This window comes from Elgaria multicarinata, chromosome 3 (genome assembly GCF_023053635.1).
Source record: "Elgaria multicarinata webbii isolate HBS135686 ecotype San Diego chromosome 3, rElgMul1.1.pri, whole genome shotgun sequence".
NCBI lineage: Eukaryota > Metazoa > Chordata > Lepidosauria > Squamata > Anguidae > Elgaria > Elgaria multicarinata.
Genome location: NC_086173.1, coordinates 54,181,370 through 54,205,828, shown reverse-complemented (window position 1 = coordinate 54,205,828; position 24,459 = coordinate 54,181,370). Strand labels below are relative to the sequence as shown.

General features: G+C 42.0%; 1 protein-coding gene across 2 annotated transcripts in view; it reads left to right on the top strand.

The window, feature by feature from the left end:
* UBE2O (ubiquitin conjugating enzyme E2 O) overlaps window positions 1-24,459 on the top strand; it is an 87,491-nt gene that overhangs the window by 23,573 nt on the left and 39,459 nt on the right. For both annotated transcript variants that reach the window (XM_063120338.1, XM_063120337.1), the window contains exon 2: window positions 20,797-20,856. In XM_063120338.1, coding sequence (XP_062976408.1) covers window positions 20,797-20,856 — 60 coding nt within the window. The remainder of the gene's footprint in view (window positions 1-20,796; window positions 20,857-24,459) is intronic.

Sequence of the window (24,459 nt, the reverse complement as noted above, 5' to 3'; positions counted from 1 at the left end):
AGGCTTCCACACTCCTCCTTGTGGTCACGACAGAGTGCCTGACCCCCCTTGTCCAATCCATGCCTTCAAGTCCCCTTCTCCAGATCAGTCACCGACTTAAAAGAGCTAGAAGAGGTATTTGGAGGCAACACATTCTGGACAGTATGCTTTCAGGAGGAAGCGGTGACACTATAGAAATGTACTTCTATAGAGAAGTCAACACATCAGATTAAAGTAAAGTAAATCATACAGAGTTCTAGAATCTCTTTGTAAAGAACTTTTTTTAAGGGGCTGTTGATCTTCTCCCCCATTACCACCTCAGTTTACCAGGGTTGGTATCATTCATTAATCTAATGCAGTGGTTCCCAAACTTGTTCAGGTCACTGCCCCCTTGGTTCCTCAAACTCATGCCCAGTGCCCCCTACCCTACACTATAAAAATCATTATTCAGAATAGCGGTTTTCAATGACCCACTAAGGAAGATAATAACAATAAAATTCAAAACAGTAACAATTAATTTAATATTTATTCAAAATCCAAAGCACCCGCCGCAGGCTTGCCGAGGGGAGGGAAAAGAGAGCCAACGCCTCTGTTTTGCAGCCAGCGGGGCGGGGCACACCAAGCAGGGTATGTCCCTTCATTAGGGTTTTGGTGCTTTTGAAACATTTCAATTCACCGTTAAAAGGACTCTTCTTAAACAGTATTAATACATTTGTGGATTCTTCCCCTATATGGCTTGGGACCAAACTACCTTCTCCCATAAAAATGTCCCTGGGTTTTAAGACCTTCTGGAGAGGCGCTTCTCGGAAAAGACCACCTCGAGCGCCCCCCTGCCGCCCCCTTGCCTCTTAGCACCCCCTGCTGCCCCCTTGCCTCTTAACTCCCCCCTATGCAATCCCGCTGCCCCCAAGGGGGCAGTACCGCCCACTTTGGGAACCACTGCTCTAATGTCACCATTATTCACTTGATACAGAGCTTCCCCAGGTGTCTTTCTTAGCACTTCAGTTAGCATTTGATAGCCAGGGTAGTCTCTATTCTTGCAGCTTCTTCTAGCCTTAAAGAGCATGTACCTTCAGGAGAGTGAAAGAATATGGATCATGAAGGTTGAGGTACCCTAAGTATTGTGTGTTTTGTGTTGCTGTCTTTTTTCTCTTCTGCATTCCCACCCTCCAAGAATGGCTTGAGGCAAAAGAAGGCAGTGAAGTGTGACACCGTTAAGTACCTGACTGGATAAACCTCACATGGCATATATGACTGTCTGTAACTCAGGCGTGCATAACTAGCTCTTGGCTGATGAGAAATGAATATGCATCAGCAAATGAAAGGAGGTTGCATTGCATGAAAGAGGGAAACTGCTTCAGGATGTGCTTTCAATGAATACGTAAAGAATTCATTAACATAAATGCAATACTCAAGTAATACTTCCTGACAGATTCTTTTGAAGGATTTTTTAATTATTGCACTGATAGATGTGATTGTATGTGGGCATGTATGCTTAGGACTTAGACCAAAAATATATGGCTATTCTCTGTGCAGTGCAGGAATTGTCATAGCCAGGGGCTTTGTAGTGTTTGAGAGCTGTGAAGGCATTTTTTTCAAGATACAGTGAGGAAAGGAAACCTGGCATTGCTAACCAATACATAGTACAATTTTCTTTGTGGCATTCTTTGACCTTCATACATTATACTTTAGCATTTCTGGTAAATAGACTTTACAGTACTATAATAGCCCAGAAAGCACATTTTTCAAAAGGGGGGGGGTTGCCCTCAGCATTTCAGTAATTGTAGACATCAGATACCAAGCTCTGGAAACACAGCCACTGTTAAGAAAGAGTGCACTGGGAGACCTTCCAGTTCTCCCAAATGCCCAGGCACTTCCATATCTTCACTTAGGGCTATTTTATTTTATTGTTTATTTTGTTTAAAGCTCTTTTACACTGCTCTTCAGCTGAAAAAGGCTCCTAGAGTGGCTGATAGATAAGACAATGGCCCTGTTCACACATAACTATGAATTAAACAGCCCAAAGTTTCTGGGTGCCACACTGGAGCAAGTGAGTGCACTGCTTCCTGCTGCTCACCACTTCTGCTTTACATCCATTTTCATAAATAAAACTTAAAACAGGGACACCCCATTCCTGCGTTGTTTGGTGCGACGTACAAACCTTGAACTATGGGTTATTGAGGGACAAACAGCCTAGAGTTTGAACACAAGGTTTATTGTTGAGTTTAAATGCTTGGGTTGATTTTCCTCAACAAGTTGGAGTTGTTTATGAAATGTGAGGCAAAGCAGAAGTGGTGAATGAACAGGGGGAAGCTTCGCTCCAGCATAGCACCATCGATTCATGGGTTAAACAAGGCAAGAATTGGCATTACATGCAAACTAAGTCAGTCCCTACTCTCAGGCTTACAATCTGAAAGATATGACACAAAAGGAAAAGGAATTTGGAAGGGAAGAAAAAATAGCAAACTCAGGCACTAGTGTTCTTATAAGTGTTCTTTCTGGCCAGGATGAGGGACACAAATTCCCTGCAGCTGCTGCTTTATGGCTGATGGTTGGGGCCAAGCTGCTCTCCTCTACCTTGTCATGATATTCTTCCTGGGAGGCAGGGAAACTGCCTCCACTGGCCATTGGTTCCTTGACCAATAGCAGAGGCCAGAGTTTGCTATCCTTCAGCTGCTGCTCCTTTCTTTATTGGTCTTGCAAACATGTTTCCAAAACCAGCTCTGCACTGTGCTGGCAGGGGAAGATGGGAGCTATAGTCTAACACATCTGGCAGGTGCCAGGTTGGAGAGGGCTGACATAAGAAGTAACTTGTTAGTGATCCATGTAATCAGTACATGCATATATTGCTGCTATAATATAGAGGTCAGTACACACACTTGTGGGTGTGGGAGGCAGCAGCTACACTATAGTGGTGATATATGAACTAGGCCAAAGATAGAACAAGGTCTGTCTTGTTGGCTGACGATGTGGTCATCAAGTCTGGTCAACCACTTCAGTGCTCAACTTTCATGGCTTATTAAACCTAGCAGGGAGGGAATGTCTCTCTGGGTCCTGGAGGTTATAGATGCCCCACTGAAAGAGGGAGCAGTTCCAGCTTCTTTAAAAGAAGTTATAATTTGATAGCTCCTGAAGAAACCTAGCCTGGACCCAGACAACATTAACAGTTTTAGGCCACTGACTAACATTTTGTTCATCGTCAAGATGAGAGAGTGGTGGTGGTTAACTCCAGTCACTCTTGGATGAAACTGATTATCTAGATCTATTTCAGTTGGGTTTCAGACCTGGTTTGGGAGAGGGGCAAACAACCTTGATCATTCTGTGGAATGAACTTTGTTGAGAGAAAGACAAAGGAGTGCAACTCTGTTGCTTCTCCTGGACCTTTCAGCAGTTTTTGATACTATCAATACCTAGATGTCCAGTTAGCATGCGGAAGGCATTCGGCTGGTTTGCACGTCACAATAAGCTTACTAACCCACCTTACTCCCGAGAGATAATCAGGCGCTCTGTGGCATGGTAGTTTATTTTCTCCTCTCAGCTTTGCAACATCAGCAACCGTTTTACTATTGGTACATTTTGTGTGCTGGATGTGTTTTGCTTTTGCCAGCTCCAGAGGGAAACTTTTCTGCCCCCTCCACATTCCCTGTCAGATTGCTACCTGCAAAGACTTTTGTGAGAAATAAGAGTTAAACCAAGCATCTCTCTGTGTTTGTTTTTAAGCCATTGGCTGCACTTGCAGGAGAGGTAGCTTTTATTCACCCTTCTCCTTCGTGTCCTCCTGCGCCCTCCATCACTTGTAAAGGGGGGGGGGTAGCAATAAGAGTAAAAGCCTGCCCCCACAAGTGTGTGATTTTTTAAAAAGCTTTTGACTGACCAATCCTTAAAAAACCTTCTTGGCTGTTCCTTGCAGCTGGGACAAGCAACATTTCTCTTTCTATCAGAGCTATGTGTGCATGCATGATGGACTTATCTTTGGGTAAGGATATACTGCCCCAATCTGAAACCATGGCAAGTTGGGAGGGGAGTTTAAGCTTTCCCTCTCCTGTTTTCATGCCAAAATTTCTACCCACCCCAGGAAAAGGGGGTTAAAAACGAGAAAATGTCTCAAAATGTAAACAGTATTTTAAGCTTTCTTAAAACGTGGTGCATTTTGGTATGAAAGCACAAGGAGGGAACTTAAATCCCCCACCCAAATCACCATTGCCCCAAATTGGGGCCATGCTTACTTTCCCAGAAGTAAGTCAATCACACATACACACATAGTTCTGTTAAGAAGAGGAAAGTCTCTATTCACAAGGGGGAAGCCAGTCGCTGTCAACTGAAGCACCAAACTGGAGGAGGAGGGGGCAGTAGTACACACTGTTGCCTGGCAGAGTTCAGCAAGCATGGCCATGAGGAGTAGTTGGGTTTTTCGCTGCTCTTGCCAGGCCGCTCTATAGCCATTTTGAATAAACCATGCTGAAGCCACCCTGCCAGGTTTGGGCATTAACAGCAAGCCATCATGAACAAACCAACAAGTTTTGGGTTCTCAGGACAGTTTGTTTGTAGTTAACAAACCATGCTGAAGCCACCCTGCTCAGTTTAGACAACACAACAAGATACTCTGAAAGAAACATGGCTCACAGCCCACCATGGCTTATCATGTCATGCAAACCCAGACTGCTTGGTGGTAGTTCTGCTCCTACTTGGATGGCTGATTACAGAAGATGGTGCTGGGAAAGTACTGCTCAATGTGTAGCAGTCATGCTTTGGGGTTTGTTCCGCATGGTTCTGTTCTTCCTCCCATGTTGTTTAACATTTAAAATAGCTGGGAAGAGGTCATTTGTTACCTCTCTTTTCATCAGGCACCACAGTACTAGCAGAGGTGCAGCAGCAGTACCGGATACTGCCCACTGTTTTTATGTTTGTTGTAAACCGCCCAGAGAACTTCATGAGCTACATACAAATGCTGTAAATAAATAATAGATGTGCAGCTTGAAAAGAGTTTATGGTTGGACATAATACAATGATTCACTGCAAGCAATAAAGTTGTTTGTTAGTAAAGGGCTAATTGACCGATATTCAGCTCAAATTGGGGTGGGTGGGTGAGAAGCAAGTGTGACCTGTTAGAAGAAAGGAATAGAAAAGGAACTAATCAGTTGCAATCCAATTGATGTTGAACTTAGTCTGATAGAGAACATCAAACAACCCTGAATTTGTATTGATATTGAAATTATTCCCAACTTGGCTAGGAGTATAGCAGCTGCTGATTGGTAATTAGCTCAGGTAGTTCTTTTCCTAACAACTTCAAAAATATGCTCTTTGAGAATAAATTATCTGGACTTCAAATCTAGATAAAGGAGATAGCAAGGGGCTTACTGGCAAAAAATAAAAATAAAAAATAACATAACTGATAAAGGCAAAAAAGCAAGGTCAATTGCGATAAGGTTTTTCATTAACCTTTAGTAGCCTCCTCAGTACAGTGCTACACCCCAGTATGAAATCTCTTGTGCTTTAAACCTCATAAGCAATCCAATAAAGAAGTAATTCATCCAGGTAGCTCCATATCAGTTTTCCCAATCCTTCAAGCATGCACACACTGGCAATCTGACACAGGACATTCAATTCAGTGAGACTGATGGGAAATTCCATGGCCAAAAAGATTACATTCTTTTGAAATCGCATAGCTGACGGTCATTAGCAATAGGCTCTATGTAATTCCAGATCAGTCAAAAGTTACTACCACCATGACTGAAATCCTCATCAACTTGGTTTTCCCAATTGACATTTCCACAGCTCTGAACGCAAGGGAAAGGACTTGAGATTCCTGGTGTAATCCAAGCCAGGCAATCCATGCAAGGGGCTCCAAACAAGGAATGGGAATGATCCCTCCCAGGAAATCAAAGGGTTAGATTCTAGAAAGGCCTAAACAAAAACACACCCACAGAGACTTTGTCTGACTTTAAATCTTTCATTGAAAATTCCAGGCTACATGGTCGAGGCTTATCAAATCTTAAGAGTAAACCCACAGAAACAAAGAGTTCCATGCTATAGCTTGTGCTTTGGTAACTCCATGCTGCATGAGTCCATTCAGAGAAAAGTCTAAGAGTCAAGATCAAACGTAGCGTGATGGCACTCTGGGCTGACAACAAGGAAGAAAGACAATCCACAGCAAACAAGAGTTCAAAGTCTATGAGAAGCATCATAGTACTTTTCATGTACTTAGCAAGCCCAAAGTTCCAATTTGAAAGAGTCCATGTGCTCTCCCACACTAGAGGCATTCAAGAGGCAGCTGGACAACCATCTGTCAGGGATGCTTTAAGGTGGATTCCTGCATTGAGCAGGGGGTTGGACTCGATGGCCTTGTAGGCCCCTTCCAACTCTGCTATTCTATGATTCTATTCTATGATTCTATGAGTGTGTCCGGAGGCTCAGATGATGGTAGATCCAAACAGAGAGGGTTTCAGGCAAGGAAGACAAGATGTTCCTAGCAAAAGCTCCTTGCCTTTTCATCAGCTTATAAGGAGAAAGTGTGAGGTAAAACACCTCCGCCAGATCCCTTGACAACCCAGGTCTTTTGGCTTTTCAGCAAAGCCCCTGTCCAAACAGGATGGTACTGCTCAGCCTTCCAGCATTGATGCTTCAACCCAGGCATTCTTTCTGCAAACTTCACCCCACCTCTGTCAGGTTCCCACAGACAGCTTCCAGCCTCCTTGCCTGCCAAGGCCAGACCAGCAAATAGACTATGGGAGTAAGGTGACTCTCCCAGCTCTTCTCTAAGAACACTGGCTGAGATAAGCTTATACAGATTCTGACATTCCAGAGGCTGAAGAGGCTCAAACATAAGATAAAAACACTTAATATACCAAAATTAAAAACCACAAAAATGTGCAAAATGCACATTTTAAACCACTATAACAATTTTACAAACGATGAGCCAAAAAACAGACCCAGGCTCATTACATATGCTAAATGCCTGGGAAAAGAGAAAAGTTTTGACCTGGTACCGAAAAGATGACAGTGTTGGCGCCAGGCGGACCTTGTCAGGGAGATTGTTCCACCGTTGGGGGGCCAACACAGAGAAGGCCCTCTCTTGTTGCCACCCTCCGAGCTTCCCCCGGAGTAGGCACTTAGGCATCTAAGGACCTTAGATGTTGAACATAGTGTTCGGGTAGGTTCATGTCAGGAAAGGTGTTCCATCAGGTATTGTGGTCCCAAGCCATGTTACAAGGCCCACTGCAGTGCTGAAGCTGGGCCCTGATACTCCAGTTTTGTCTGATCTGCTCTCTTAATTGAAGTCCAGTACCCAGGTTACTTTTTCCTTTTCCTTTTCCAGTTCAAATGATTGTCAATGGTTTTGAGTTAAACACACAAATAATGCAGCAGAGATACAAACTAGTGTCCATTTGTTAGTGTCCATTTGTATTCCTGTAATTCCACATCATTTTCTTAGATGCTATTTCATAGTGGCAACATAAGGAAAAGGTGTATTTATCTATCCCTCTTTAAAAGCATGAGGTGGGGGACTTAAATATAGTTATCTGGTCATATACTATCCAGGCAGTGTAGACAGCTATGGTTAGCTGTCACAATAGAACTGCATCATGTAAAAGTATGCTAGCCGTAAGCCAAAACCCTTCAGGTCTATTTTAGATCAAAGAATACTATTGTTTTCACAGGTTCTACCATCAAATAGAATATTTCCATTAATCTTGCTCTTGATATACAATATTGCTCTTGCACAGGGGTCAGCCCTAAAGGAACTGCCACAATCCTTCCTTGAGACACAGACTCCTTGAATACTGCCAAAAGGGATAGAAGAAGAGACTGTGTAGACCATGAGCTAGCCAAGTACGACCATGTCGATGTAGCTGAGCCAGTCTACCCTGTGTAGGCCCTTCATCCCACACTTCATGTAATCATCATATCCAGAATCACATGGGTTGCGGGGAGTGCTTACATGCTACAAAAAGAAAGCCTGGCTCTGTTTTGTTTGGAACTTTCCCCACAAATAGCTTTCCTGCATTAGCTTGTGGCATGGCAAACTTCCTTGTTGCAAGTGAAGGCTGCTTCCTTAACAGCAGTGCAGTGGTAAATTTAAAAGTGCAGACACTCATCATGGGAGCCCCCACTAAGACTTTTTAAAAGCACTTTAAATTTCTTCCCTTCTTAGCCCAATCCTTACACCATGCAGAGGGGGAGAGCACAAGTGATTGAATAAGAGGATGAAGTAGCTGCTCCTTCCATGACTAACCCCCCAGTTCACCACAGAGAGAGAGAGATGGCAAGTGAAGAGGCAGAAGCAGCTGCTTGCACTTTTCTCTGGGCTGCACAGAGATCCAATCATCCCCACTTTATTGTCTAGACAGGGTGCACAAGAGAGAGGAGGCAAGTGTAGCCACTTGCTTGCATGCTTATCCAGCCCCCCACCTGACAGAACTCAGATGAGATGCTGGGTGGGTGGGTGTAGGTTTCAGGGGGCTGGTGGGGTGGGGAGGGTTCCTGGTGGTGGGGAAGGGAGGAGAGATTGCAATTTACAATCAGATTTCTGTGGAGGCTAACTAAGATAATTTCCACTCGTGTATCTCTCTTCCTCTGCTCAGCTTATTCCAGTTTTCTCTCTGTTTCTACTGTTGCCTGGATGCCTGCTGAGATGATGATACGTTTATGTATTTGGCATGTGGGGGGTTGGGAAATAGCACTCCCAGAGCCAACATCATCATTCCTGTTGTGAAACAAGTGGTGCTGCATCACTACTCTCCTACCCACCCCCATCCCATCTCTGCTTTACTGTACCTGTTTCTTTCTTTTTCTTAAAAAAAAATCTTTTTATTGTAAAAATCAACAAAATAGAACAGAAAATACATCGTGAAAAGGAAAGAAGAAAACTCCATACATGGCATATATAGGATTATCGTCATTTCCATCATATGTACCACTCCAAAAACAATAACACCAAAAAAGGGGAGAGAGTTATACAAAGGTTTCAAGAAAAGCAGACCAGGGCCGGATCTACACTACTGCTTTAAAGCGCTTTATAACAGTTATAAAGCACTTTAACTATTAAAACTGCGCTATAAAACTGTTATAAAGCGCTTTAAAGCAATAGTGTAGATCCGGCCCAGATATCCATGTATTTATCCACTTGCAAGTTGCATCTATATAACACCTGTTCAAAAGTTGATAATGTTATTAGGTCCTCAATCCATTGCATTATGGGAGGTGTGAATTCCTTCCAATGTAGTAGTATAAGTCTTTTGGCTGTCATAAGGGCTCTGAAGATCCATCTGCACTGTCCATGTGTTAACTTCGAAGAAGCTGGTAGGTAATTTAGGAGAACATGCGCAGTGCTCCATATTATAGATTGTTTCAGCACCCCTGTTTCTTAATTTTGTTTGCTTGGGGCTTGCTCAGAGACAATAGGGGTCCGAGTCTGGTAAATTGTCCATTTGAACCAATATTAAGAATTTAAAAAAATAAATTACTGATTTATTGAAACAGTTATTAACAATTGAAAAGGCAACATACAAAGTAAAACTCTAAATATAAGGAAATGTGGAGATCTTCACTAATAAAATTCCTCACTATAATACAGTGATAATATAATATCACTGTAGGGATGCTACTCTGCTCTAAACTCAACTGTAACCATTTCTCAAGTAGATTTTAGGGCATCTGATATTGTAGATTGTAATCTTCTACACCTTTATCTGGGAATAAGCCCCATTGAATTTAGGAGGGATTACTTCTGAGTAGTGATGTGGGTTTTCTGGGGGGGGGGGGAAATGAATTGGAAATTTTCCTATGCAAATTAGATGAATTTCCATAGGGGAATTTTCTGATGCCCTGGAGAGTGAACTAATTTAGCACATTTATTTTAGTTGTATTTAGTAAAAAGCAAATGTTTTTTTAAAAGTACCCCATGTTAACTTTTTGTCCCATTGCATCACACGTATTTGAACTGAAACATTTGAGAAAGAAAATTAAATCACACTTAATGTGATTTAATGTTATATTATGTAGGGTGTTTTTTTAATTGGAATGCTTTCAAAAAGTTAAAGATAATGGATAGTATCCAACAAGGCTGCTGTGATCCCGCCAATTCTGTGGCACAAGTGGAACTCATGTGCAATGATGATTTAGTACGTCATACAGAAATGCGGAAGTGCTCACTTCCAGATCAGGAGCTCCACCACGGGACCTTGATGGAGCTCCACCATGGGACCTCCACTGACTTGCCCCATTTTGGAAATGAGCTTTTCTACTCATTTCTGGTTCCTTTCCAAAGTTCTAAATCCCTGTTGCGCAGGAACAGAAAAATAAAGAACTGGAAAGTGTTTTGGAAGAGAATTCCTTTTTGGAAAATTTTCTGCCCCACATCATGGCTTCTAAGTAGATATGTATAAGATTACATTGTAATACTTGTAAATCAGCATTTTATTCTACACTTAATAACCATATCAAGAAAAATAACTGATCATGTTACAAATTGCCAGTACCTTTTCTTCTTGCCTTTATGCAAGTAATGTTTTAGATTCTTACAGCATTTGTAGTTGTCAGGTACTCTTGATACAACTTCAGGGGTTATATTTCTCTAATACTGAATACTGTGAAGGAAGAAACCTGTGATTTGGAAGGCTTTATGCTACCAACAAAATCAAAAGAAGCTGATGAAATCTATTTGGGGCCTCATCTAGATCTTAATCACACCAGCATTGGAATTTACAAAATTACTCAGCTCTAGCAGATTCCAGAATATCCTGAGTCTCACTAGGTCTCAGGACATTGTTAGCAGATCAGACCTAATCAACCCATTTAGCCCGGATTATCCTTTCTGAAATGTAGTAGACTGTATCCAGTCTGGATGTTTCAGTGGCTCACAGTCACAAATATCTGGATTGCAGAATTGAACAAAGCAGCTCCATCCATTTCGTAATTGAGAGGCAATTATCCAGCACATTACTGATCTGCAAGAAGTACAGGCTTCCCCTTCAAGGATAACAGGCCGTTTATTTAGAGAGATAAAAGTATATTTTATAGAGTGGTTATTGATTAGTTTTTCAGACTGCATCCCTGGATGGAGAAAGAGCAATATCATTCCGATGTGCAAGGCAGTGTTGTGTTGGGTGCTTTGATAACTGATATTTGTGATGTTATTTTGCTTATCAGCTATTATCTTCCTACAATTAGGGTGATTGTTGAAATTATCCCAGTGAACTATAAAAAGCAGCAGCAGCAGCAGCAGCAACAAAAACCACCTCTAAATGTGGCTGTACATATTTGCTAATAAATCACCTGAAATCTACAGAATTAAAGTTTTTTCTTGGTCTCACCTACATAAATTAAGGGTTGTTTTTTAAAAACAAACAAACACAACTTAGTTTGGATAGAAGCATCATGCATTGTGTGAAGTGGGGTGGGGGTGGAGAGACATGGAGTTAGGCAAGTGCTCATAACTTGCCCAAACTACTGGAGGAGATCTCAGGCCCCTCTCTGAGAGCTCACCAGCCATATTATCAACTTTCAAGCTTGCCTGAACAGCCATAAGGGCTAGAAACTAGGGGTGTGCATGGACTCCCCGCTCCGCCCTGCGGGCCGATCCGAAAATTTCAGATCAGCCTGCTCTGCTCCACCCATACTCCGCTCCTCTTCGCCGCGGAGCTCCGGCTCCGAATCGGAGCTCCACAGTGGAGGGGAGTGGTGCCAGGTAAGGCCAGGAGAGGAGGGCGGGGGGGGGGGGGTTTACCAAGCCCTGCCGCCGTCGTCGCCCATGCGGCGACGGCGGCAGAGCCCGGTAAGGGACCAAGGGGGAGGGGGGCCTTTCCTGCCTCCGCGATCCGTCGGCTTCTTCAATTGAGCCTGCGGTTCAACCAGGAAGTCTGGGCCGCAAGTGCGGCCCAGACTTCCTGGTTGAACCGCGGGCTCAATTGAAGAAGCCGAGGGACCGCAGACGGAGGCAGGTAAGGGAGAGGAGAGGGGGTTACCGGGTCTTGCCGCTGTCGCCGCATGGGCAACAGCGGCAGGGCCCGGTAAACCCCACTTACCTTTCCGACGGAGCTCCGGATCAAGGTGAAGGATCCGCCTTCACCTCGATCCTCTTCGCCACGCTCTGCTGGCCCCCCAATCCTCTTCGCCTCCACCTTAAGGGGAGGCGAAGCACCCCGCTCCGCTTCTAATTCGCCGGTCCGATTAGAAGCGGAGCACATCCCTACTAGAAACTTGCTTTAAAGAAAAATGATGAGATTCTCAAGGTGCTGAATTCCTGCCGAATTTACACACAGCCATCTTTAGAGGGTGGGGGACTGTTTCTGTATGAATCTGCACCTTCCTATTTTACCAGGAGGTTTCTGGGACCAGTATTGTGATGGTATAATCATTAAACATAAAACAAGGTGGCTTAAATGTTTCAAATGAACTAGAAAGGAAAGATATAAATATTCCAAATTAATAAGGTGAGTGTTTTAAGGGTTGATATTAGTAGATGGATAGAAACTGTCATCTTGCCCTGAAACTCTTCCTCTGATAACTCCTGTTGCCTTGCTGATGTCAAAAGACAAAGCATGGAAAATACACCAGGACTGTTACATTTCAGCAGTGTAATCTCAAGCAAATCAGTTTTATTTGGGGATCCTGGGAATTTTGTTTGAAATAAGAGAATTGACCAATAAACAGCTTTGGCACCTGGTATTTCTGTTGTAGATGACTCTTCTCTTGGCATTTAAAGTAAAAGTAACTCTGCTGTGTAACGGAGGTGAATTTGAGTCATTTTTGAATGCAAAGTGTGTTCATCTTTCCTCGTCTAGTTTCCTTGTTGGTGAAATGCATCTTTAGAATACAAAGCAACATGGCTGCTGAACTGAGGTATTCAGTGTGGCACATATGCTCATACAGCTGTACAGTTCAGTCTGATTTGTTTCACTTTCCTTCTAAAACATGTCTACCGACCCTTATCCCAGCTCATATATCAGTGTGTAGGGGGAGGGAGCTGAAACTGTTTCAGTGAATAGAAACTGCAGCTGAGATTTTCAGGCAATGATGCAATTGTGCTGCATTGTCCCAATAGCTTTCACACACTCCTCTTGCAGTGTGAGCTATGGGAGTGGCTCTCCTCTTTATCAGAGAAATTAAATGCACAGCTTGGGTACCTACAATGCAGCTGGATATCAGGGAAGGTCTTCTTCAGAGCTTGACATTACAATTCTTTATTTTAAATTTCAGTTATTTCTTATATGCCTAAGAGTTAAGTGTCCCTTTGAATTCAACCCTGTAGCAGCACACATTTTGCAGTCAGTAGCTAACCAAACAGCCATTTATGAACTAATGAAATGCTCTTGCTGCCTAATATTAGCAGCATTCCAGCAATAACCTAAGGGTGCAGTCCTGTGCATGCATCCTTAGGAACAAGTCACATTGAACTAAGTCTGATCCTATGAATGCTGATTCAGAGGTTCCTTTGATATTTTTGTACTAGTGTAAATGAAGGCATTAAGAGAAGATGTGTTCTATGTAAGGATCAGAGTGTTGGACTTGAAGCTGCAGGCCTAGTTTCAGATCCTTGCTCAGCATATAGCTTACTGTGTGACACTGGGATAGTCACACTCTCTGTCTACTTGGTCTCACAGGGTTGTTGGGATAAAATGGGGTGGGGTGAGAGATGAGGAGCCATGTACCATCCTGAGGCTCTTGGAAGAAAAGAGTGAGAAAAAATGAAATACACACCTCAAATGCTTCAAAGTGGGGCGGGGGAGAGAATGGCAGGCTATCACTTATTCTTTGTGAATCAGCTTTTGTCACACCAAGACTCAGCTGTGTCATCAGATTGAACAAAAGTATTATAGCTTAGCTTGTTTCTAAAAATCCCATTAATGCAGAGAATAAATCTGACAAATTTGATGAAGTGGCTTGTTATGATGTAACTAATTTGCTGTCCATGCTGCATTGCTCATGCACAACTGCGCAGCCAGTGAGTTCTTAACATACATTAATGCGCGATTATAATTTTCTTAGAGCAAATATAAAATTTCTTTGCATTTGATGAAGGTGATGCTACACCACGAAAGCTCATGCAATTACAAATTTATTAGATACCACATGATTCTCCTTTTTTGGTTTTGTCTACAGACTAACCTTGGAAGCTCAACCCCACCCCCCCACTTGGTTTTTCAGGGGTGCCTAATATCTCTGTAGATGAGACACTATGTGCTGGACAAGATTAGCATTACAGAATGCTGGATGATGCAGCTCTTTTATTGTTTCTGTTAGCCCTATTTATAGCCTTACTGCTTTCCCATCAAAAAGTGCTAAATAGTAGCATACTTAAGATTCTTTCTTTTGGATAAATACTGCTGTTTGAAGTTGAACCTGATGAAACACATATCACAAACTCTTAAATAAGCCAATTTAAATGGAATTAATAGAAATGTTTAATCTGTCAGAAGTGATTAGCAAAATGTAACAATTTTAGAAGTCTTTATTTTAAAACATTGGAGCAAGAAAGCAGTTATTTGTGGTTATAGTGACACATGCAGGGATTGTGGGAAGTGTCCCCCAAAGTGGTAACCTTTTTCCAGTGGTGGTTCTATGTGTTGTGCACTCTTGTACAGAGATTCCACATCAATAAAGAATGTCCGGGAGGAATCAAAATATCTACTTTAGTCTAATGTCAGAATATGGGTTTCTTTAACTGAAACAAAAGTGTGGGGTGTTCTGCTTTTGAGGCAAAATGCACATCATCCTACGAATTTGTAGCTATTCCATGGTGATGTATTGCAATCTGTATCATTATGGATTCACACAACACTAACAAACCATGTGTTATTGTGTTGTCTGAACACAGTGATTAGGTTCAGACAACACGATAACCAATTGTGGTTTAAATAATCGATGGTTGGTTATTTAACCCACCATCGGCTACTGTGCTGTGTGGAGGGAGTTTTTTTTTTAACCAAAGGTTAGTTATTTGTCCGAAATAACACAAATAAGCAACACTGTTCAGAGTTGGTTATTTGAACTACCATTGGTTATCGTGTTATGTGGAGGGCACCGCTTTAACTGCTCTTGCCTTGCAACTCTGTAGCTGACGATGCTGAGGAAATAACCAACGGTGAACTCCACACAACACAATAACCAATGGTGGTTCAAATAGCCAACTCTGCACAGCATTGGTTATTGCTTTGGTTATTTCGGCTAATTAACCAACCATTGGTTAAAAACTCCCTCCACACAAAACGATAACCCATGGTGGGTTAAATAACCAATCGTCGACTATTTAAACCACCATTGTTTATTGTGTTGTCTGAACCCAGTTGAAAGTAGTTAGTTGAAAGTTAGTTGAAAGTAAAGGCAAATTAACAAGAGGGCTGCTTTATATTGCAATTTGACAAGCTGATAGTGAATACAGACCCATGTGACAACTAGAAACTGAACCGATCCATTTTTAATAGCCAGCTGAGCAAGAGTAAGAGAAGTGCTTTAAATGGTGGTAAAGCAGCCTTGAATGTATATTTATTTGTTTCACATGCAATGTACTTACTTGCTCCACTTGTTTAAATATAATATAGACTATTGCTCAATGAGCCATTGCTTACCTAATAATTTTTATCCTGAAAATAGTTTCTATGACAATGTTGATATGCAATTACAGTTTTAAAAACCCTTATTGAATATGTATTTTTAAAACTTAGAATTGTGACCTGAAGAAATATTCTTAGTGTGCCTGGGCCTTCTTTCAATCTGTGAAATGCATTATTGGATGTGATCATTCCTAAATATCCCCTCATTCTGACCAGAGTTGGGTATTTCAATATATTGAAGCAGGTGAGATTACAACTAGGTGGAAAAACCTGCGGCCAATCTAATCAAGTATAGGCTCGAAGCCATTTGAAGGGTCTGTTGTGATGGTGGAAGCAAAGAAATAATTCTTATCTATTTTTTTTTTTAAGAATACTTATATCCTGCTTTATAGCCCAGAGAAGCTCTTGGCAAGCATTTCCTGTCTTGTCTTTTTCTACCAGTATCACATCTGATCAGTGTAATCTAGTGGAGCTTTTTCAAGAGATAAAGGACTCAATATACGCATGTTCCCAGACACATAATCTTGAATTCCTGGCAGCCCACTGTTACATTCTTGTGAGCAGTTTTTGTGGATAAAATAGTTCACGTCCAATTAGACTTGGATGCCACATTGACTGTAGTTCAGATACTGGATGTCTCCATAGCACCATCTGCTCCTTTTCATTTGGACGACTTTCAGTTGTTACATAAGGAAGCAGACACATTACTTGGAGGGATGCACCTTACCCATCTTTGTGCTTCACCTTGCCCATTATGGCTGATAATGAGTGCTTCCAGATTACGCTTTTATCATGCTATTGCCCTGCCTAATTTGTAGAATTTTACAGGGGGTCCAGATAAAATTGTCTTCCTCTTATAATCCTCCTGTATTTTCCCACTCCTATGTTTTCCCGCTGATTTTCCTGTCTTCCCCCCCTTACTATTAAAGAGAAAAAGATGGAATAGCTGCACAATGCTTTCTAAATGATAGTGTTAGAAAACGTCCATCTAGAAACACCCTACATCTAGTCAGGAGAAAGTTGGATAGGAGGCCTGGAGGTTGGGAATCTTCTTTGGTGCTGGAGGGTGGTCCCTACTGCATTGAAGGCAGTGTTAAGACTACTCTTTAAGAAATTAAGACATATTTCTTGAACCCTAGAAATTTTTCAATTTTTCAACTGGTATCTAATCTCCCTTTTGATTGTGGTTAGAAGTAAGGTGCAGTGACTGCTCAGCTCCAGACATTCCTAGATGATGTGCATTTTCTGGACCCATTGCAATCTAGCCTTCAGTCCAGGTTTGGAATTGAAACTGCCTGGGTTGACCTCCTTGATGACTAGCTCCAGGAAAAAGGGGTGGGGGTGACCCAGTTGATTCTCTTGGATCACTCACTAGCTTTTGATGCCACCGTCATGCTGTCCTTCTGGATTGCCTGTTTGGTTTGGGTATTGGAGGCACTGATTTGGTGCTGATGCTCCTACCCATAGGCAGTGATTAGGGTTTTCTGGGAAATTTTGAATTGTAGAATTTTCCAATGCAAGTTACGTTCATTTGCACAGGAAATGTTCAGTTTGCATTGGGAAATGTTCTGAAGCCCTAGGGGTAGGCAATGCCTATGCTGGCTAGAGCTAATTGGAGCCATAGACCAAAACATCTGGAGGGACACAAGTTGCTCACCCCTGCCTTAGAGAGGTCTGATACATCTTTATTTATTTGTATTTAGTAAACAAAGCTTTTTAAAAAGTACCCCTTGTAAATTCAAGCATTTGACCTGAAATATTGGGGGGCGGGGGGGGGGGATTAAAGAATGATTAACATGATTTAAATGTTATATTATGTAGAAATAGCATGTTACTCCCTTACGTTGTTTAAATTTAAGGGGGGAACAGACAAAATTACTGAAAACTGTTGACTAATTAATTTTAGCAACCCAAAGAATGTGCATAATATGCAAACAACCACTCATAACCAAGTCCAAAATATCTAGAGGGTACTAGGTTGGAGAAGGCTGCACTGCAAGTATTTATTGCTCTTGTTGAGTTACTGTGGATATTTTTCCTCTTTATTTAAATTTAGGAGGTGGATAGAAGTCTAAGAGGCATGAGGCTAACTCACGTGCATGTTCATTTGTCTCCCTTCCTGGCTTGGTCCGCTTGGAAATGTCTATCTCTGAAAGCAGAAACCATTAATGCCTCATTCCAAGAGAGTAATGTTTCATCTGTGTTAAAAGAGGCAGTTGTGCCTCTATTGAAGAACTCATCTCTAGAACTTCTGAATTAAGATAACTACCAGCCATTCTCAAGTATTCCACTCTCAGACAATGTGTCTAAATACGTTCAAATCCAGGTTTTCAGGATGAAGTTGTTGATTTCAGTCCTTTTCAGTCTGACTTTAGGCCCAGTATGGGGACAGAAACTGCCCCTATCAACCTAATAGATTACTTGCACCAGGAATTTGTCGGGGAATGTTACCAAGGCCTCTCAGTAGTAATAGTATTCTGAACTGCCTTTCCAGGACTATTCTCAGGGAGCACTATGATTAGGTGGCTCTGACCTTTCTGAGTGGTGGGCTGGGGAGGCTTTGGAAGATGATGCTGGGGGACTATTCCTCTGCCTCTTGGCTGTATGAACTCCATCTCCCATGCTTTTCATCTACATGAAACTGGTGGCTGAAGTAAGCAGGGAATTTGGGCTGATGATAACCATGGGATGTATGCTCTCATACCTTGATCAGATCCTATAGACACAATAGAAAACTTGAATTGTTGCCTATGGACTTGGAAGAACTGGATGTGGATGAGCAAACTTAACCCATATAAGGTAGAGGTTAAACAGGGAACTTGTCAATCTTGGGATAAGTGTACAGCCTGCCTTGGTTGGGTTCACATTCCCCCTTAAGCTGCTTCTGAGTGCCCAAATGGTGACAGCGACTAAGAGTGATTTTTCCAGCTTTAGCTGGTATGCCAGCAATACCCTTTCCTAGAGAAAACAAACCTGGCCACAACCTTTCATACTTTACTAACCTACAGACCAAGCTACTGCAACATACTTGACATAGGGATGCCCTTGAGAGGCATTCAGAAACTTCAAATGATCCAAAACACTACCACCAGAGTGTTTACTGGGGCTGGCTGGACCGTATTGCTCTGGTTCTTTGTGGTCTTCATTGATAACATGTTTGTTTGCGGGCACAATTTAAGGTGCTGGTTCTTATCTCTAAAGCCTTAATAGTCTGGAATCTGGGCACCTTAAGGACAATGTCCTCCCTTGCTCTCTTGAGATCCTGCTCCAGATTCTCCTTCTGACTGAGGTGCAGCATGTAAGCACAAGTGGCAGAGCATTTTCAGTTGAGGTGCCAACATAGTGCAATGCCCTCCCAGGAAAGTTCACGTGGCCTATTCTTTATTTTTATCATTAAGATCTGGTGAACGCTAATTGGACTTTGTTCCGCTGTGCCGAGGAACACCATTATATTGCTAATTGCTTTTGTCCAGCTGTCCTTAGGTTGTATTTTATCTATTTGTTGGTTTTGGTGTTGTGTGTTTGTTAGTCACTATGATCATCATATTTTTGGGAAAGAGGACCAGGATAGTTTTAAATAGACCCCGACTATTTCTGAAGAGTTATATTGCCCAGCAAAAATCACTTCTTACTCATGGATTATTTTCTGGAGAATAGAATAGTCCTTAAAAATAGAACTGGGCCATCCAAAGTTTAGAACCTTCTGACAGTGAATTCGTGGTTGTGCATTTCTTTCCATCTGCATAGCTTCACAGTATATAGTTAATGCCAGTATATTCTGAGATGTATTAATGTTGAGGGCTGCAGTGACATCTATGTGTTATTTAAAACCAGGCAGCTGATTTTTTCTAAACTCCCAAGAAGGCTTGAGAATGCTGTTGAATGCAATAAGATAGCTTGTATTTCTCTTACACTAAACAATACCCACTCTTTGTTGTTGTGGTTGTTAGACTAAGAAAAAATTGCAAACAAGCATTGTTCTGCCAAGGTGAGAGTGGAGCCTTTCTAGCTATAGATTTTTAGTGAAACAAAAAGGAAGATACCTAAGAGTGTCGGGAGAGAGGGAACCAAATCTGTTGTCTGTCTAGGACAAAAGCATGAGTCTAGGGGAAAGAAATGGCTGTGTGCCAGGAATGATCAGCTTTGTGAGGTGGGTGTTTACCTTCTGAGTTATAATTCCACATTTCTGCAGTTGTTCATCAGAGCATGTTGATACAAAATTAAGAAGTCGCTTCATAGTATTGATTTTCATAGAATGCAAGCTTGAGGGGAGGATGGGTGGCTTAAAAATACTCTTGAGTGCCATCATAGCTCCTTCATTTGATGACTAAGCTTTACTTCGACATAACACTAGGAAGCCTGGCATGGGCCATAAATAAGTGGCATCTGTAGACATTTTTTGTTCTCTGATCTATTTGTTGGTTTGCCAGATCATTTATAACATCTGTCTCTTACAAAAATTGCATGTCCTGAAGTGCCTTGGCACATTTTTACTTTAGATTTGGCACAATAGGATGCATAGATGGCAGTTCCAAAGCCTCCTGGGAATAGAGGCACTGCATATCTAATCAAGCAAGTGTGAACACCTTAATACACAGAAGTCTCTGAACCTTTTCCCTTCACCTGATTATCTCAGACTATGGGGTGCAGATAACCCTCCCCCCTCCATTTCACTAGCGCTGCCAATTGATTCTGGTTATGTGATCCACATCCCTTGATGCTCTGAAATACCTGTTGTCTGAGGAGCTGTAAGGATGCTTCCTCTCCACCAACCAAAATAACATGTGTCTAAGAGTCAGATAGGTAGCAATATGGGAGTGTATGGCATCACCTATAGTAGACACTATTTGGCGATATCCATCCTAGAGATGCAAATAACAGTTTGTGGGTGGATGATGTAATTATTTTTCTAATGCTAAATAGTGCTGAGCCTGATCAGTATATGGATGAGAGCTGTTCTAAGATTCCACTTGTATAGCTATGAGCTTTTTGGAAGAATTATGGGATACAAATATAGTAAAACAGTATAGAATCTTGTTAGGTCACCATGTCCATTACCAAAGAGGAATTATGAACAGCAGTGGTATTGTACCGATGTAAATGGCTCTCTCTCTTTCTCTCTCTCTCTCTCTCTCTCTCTCTCTCTCTGTTATATGTAAAGAAAATACAAACTGGTAATCCGCATGATTAGTGGTACCTGGCTATGCATACGAGGGCACAGTTAGGATCAATCCTAATTATCATTTTCTCTTTTCTTCCCATGTAGCTGAAGCTTGAAGACCGGTCAGTGGTGCCTCGAGATGTTGTCAGGCATATGGGCTCACGTGTAAGTTCTGCGTTTTTGTGTGTAAGAGAGAGAAAACAATATCTGAGTTTTCAGTAGTAGTAAACTGTTTAGACTGAATCTACAACATAGAAAGAATTTGGCACTGAACGTGATCTGATTATATTGTAAAATATATTTGCTCTTTCAGAGACAGTAATCTACACCAGAGAGCTAAAGCAGTGCCTTAACACATTTGAGCAAGAACTGCAGCTGAAGCCAGCTACATTAATATGCATCTTAGATGTTGAACATTTTGGCCAGAATAGCAGTGTCAGCAGTGGAGATGCATTGCTCTTTCCAAATGACCCTCTGATTCAGATGTTGATTTCTGCAGTTTGCTTTGCACTGTTCACCAGTTTTGGAACAAATATAGCTTAAAAAAATGAAAAAGGTGAATGTTGTTTGTGTCTGACCAGTAGACTTATTCAGGATTCTGTGAACACCTTTTCCCATGGCAACATGCAAGCGTGAAATCTGAAGATGTGGGGGAGGGGTCCTAAGAGCATCTAAAAAGGTCCAAAATGAAACTGGAGGTGGGGGGAAGCACTAAAGGACACAGCGGAAGACATGAGACAGCCATAGCTAACTGCCATATTTCAGTTATGCATTTAGTTGTCTTGCATAAACTACCAAAAACGGATCAATGTTCAGGGCTAATTTAATGATGCTTAACACTACACCAAATCACTACCAGAGATGCTCTATCTGTAAGGTTATTTGTGTACCATTGAAGAGGGAGTTGTAACACATTAAATATTAATATTCCTTTGTTCCCTCTCTCTAATTCAGATATATAAAGTTAAAAATTCTTACCCTCATCTTCAATAACATAAACAAAAGATATGCTGCATAGTGTTCTGATGGAGAGAAAAAAACGCGTATTAGAATATGTGGATATCTCTATGCTTGCTAAAAAAAAAAGTCTGTAGCCTCTGCTGAGAACTAGAAATCCATTGTTATGCTGCAATTAATGCCCCTGTGAGCATTCATCGTGCTCCTAGTGGCCACAAAGCACTCTGCCCCGGGGAATGACTAATAGATGACGTTTTTAAGTCCTGTTAGCCCCTGTTCTCAAAAAGCAAAAACAGAGTAGCAGGGATGGGGCAAGGGGGAGAGAAACAGACATGATTTCCAGAATGTTTAGACTGATTACTGGAGCCTGCAAAATATGCTTTGTCCCCTGAAAAATCACGAGCTGACCTTAGCTCATTTTTAAAGAGAAAGGAGTAATACACTTGAGAAATGGGAGAGACAAAGTTTCTGGTCTCGCCTTTTGAAGTCCTGCTACTGTACAGCTTGTCAAGATGCACCTGCTTAGCAATGACAGAATTACAGTCTCTTTGGAGGTAAAAGCATTATCATATGAGTGATGGACATAAGAATAGTTGTGCTGGATGAAACCAAAGGCCAATCTGATCCTGTATTGTGTTCCAGCAGTGGTCAATCAGCTGTCTGTGTGAAGGCCACAAGTAGGGCATGAATGCAATAGCTCCTCCTGCTCGTTCTCCCTCAGAAACTGGTATTCAGAGGCATACCTCTTTTGGTCCTGAAGGTAATATATGGCCACAAGAGATACGGGCTTCTTGCTAGTGCCTCCCCCCACCTGCTCACTTGTTGAACTTTGTTCCAATCGATGTTTGCCTTGGCCTATAATAAGTTAGGTTTCTCCTGGGGTTATATTGCCTGGTTTTAATTCTAATGTTATCATTTATTGTTCTTGTTGTTGTTATTGTTGTTGTCTTACTATATTTTAGGTGTGCAAGTTTTTTGTTGTGTGTCACCTTGGGAGGGTTGGCCCTAAAAAGCAGATTAAAAATCCTCTAAATAAAAGAATAATAAATAAAAAATAATGTCTAGAATACATTATAGCCTTATCCTCCATGAACAGATTCATTTATGGTATAGTGCCAACCCTCTGAAGTCAGTGTGTGTTTCCTTTAATAGACCTTGATCTTTGGGAATAACTACAGAAGCCAGTAATGGACTGTGCTCCTTAATAAATAAAATATTATTGCAGTATCTGCCAGTTGACTAAGAGTTAATGATACATCTAGGTCCATATCCTCCTCTTCAGTGAGCAAAACAGTATATAGGCACAAATAGCATTTTTGAGCACTGATATAGAACACTTACAACCTGCTTTTCTTTACAAGCTCAACATGACTTACAATAATTAATAATTGTTCTAATTAATGCTTTGTTCTGTTTTTGTTCTGCAGATGAGGATAAAAAGTTTTGCATTTCTATAGCACATTTTTACATGTTCAAAGTCTGCTTTCTGACGAATCCTTAACACTGATATTTTAACATAAATGTTATCTTTGCATTGCATATGCTGAGGCCAAAAGAATATTGTCTTCCTACAGAACTTATTCCACATGACACGTTTAATTTACGTATAAATATAAAAGGAGGCTTTTCTTTGTTTGCTTACTGGGCAGATATAATCCAGTCTCAAGGGTAGGTTCTTCTTCGTGGTCTCTGTGCATCACACATATGGGCTCTGCGCCTGCGCAGGGCCAGCTTCGGAAACTTCTATAGCTGAAATCTTTTTAGGCGGGAACCCCTCCCCCACCGTCCACTGAGCATGCTCAGGGTTTCCCGCCTAATCCCCTCAGTTCTCTTCAACCGCCTGTAGGGTCAACAGTGTTTGGAGACCTCTCTTGTATTGTGGTATTGTTACCTCAGCTGAATCTACTATTTTCATCCTTTATCTTTCTTCTCCAGTTTTCTAACTTTTCTATATAGTTATAGATATTTTTTTTAAAAAGATATTTGTTTGTTCGTTAGTTAGTCTTGGTGCCTATGGCACACCAAGGCCTCTTCAAAAAGTGCTCCAGTTGTGGGCAGAAGATCTCGCAGACCGACGGACATTCCCTTTGTTTGCTTTGTTTGGGGGAGACGCATGTCGTCGAGTCCTGTTGCTTTTGCCTAAAATTCTCGAGGCAAGCCAGGAAAAACCACTCAGACCGCCTTCGGGCGTTACTCTGGGAAAAGGCGTTGGAGGCAGTGGAGAAACCGAGAACATCTCGACGCTCCCAATCTCCTAATACAATGGAGTCTATGCCCCAACCTCCTCCGGCGCGGAGTGAAGCCTTATCGGTTCCCCCCTCCTCCTCTCAATCCGCATCTTCAAAGGCAAAGAAGATTGCTAAGAGAGCGAGAGAGCATCCTGGGGCAGAAGAACCCCAGAAGAAGAAAAGCAAACTCAAGACAAAAAATGGGAAGAAAAAACCGTCGAAACTGATTTCATCGGTACCGAGGAGCCCGGTACCGAGCACTTCGATACCGAGGCATGCGGCAGGGCATAAAAGCCCGATATCGAGCCTTTCACTGCAAAGGTCTCCCCTGCTACCGATAAGCCTGATACTGAGGCTATCGCTACCGAGACCATACTCGATACCGGGACGGACGGTATCAAAGTGCTTTCTTTTGGTCTTTCTACCGCTCCCCGAGTTTTCACAAAGTGTATGGCACCAGTTTGCGCCTTTCTGAGAACTCGAGGGGTAGAGATTTACCCCTACTTGGACGATTGGCTGATAGTGGCTAGTACGGAGCAAGAAGCCACCCGTAACACCCACCTTACCATCAACCTCCTCAACG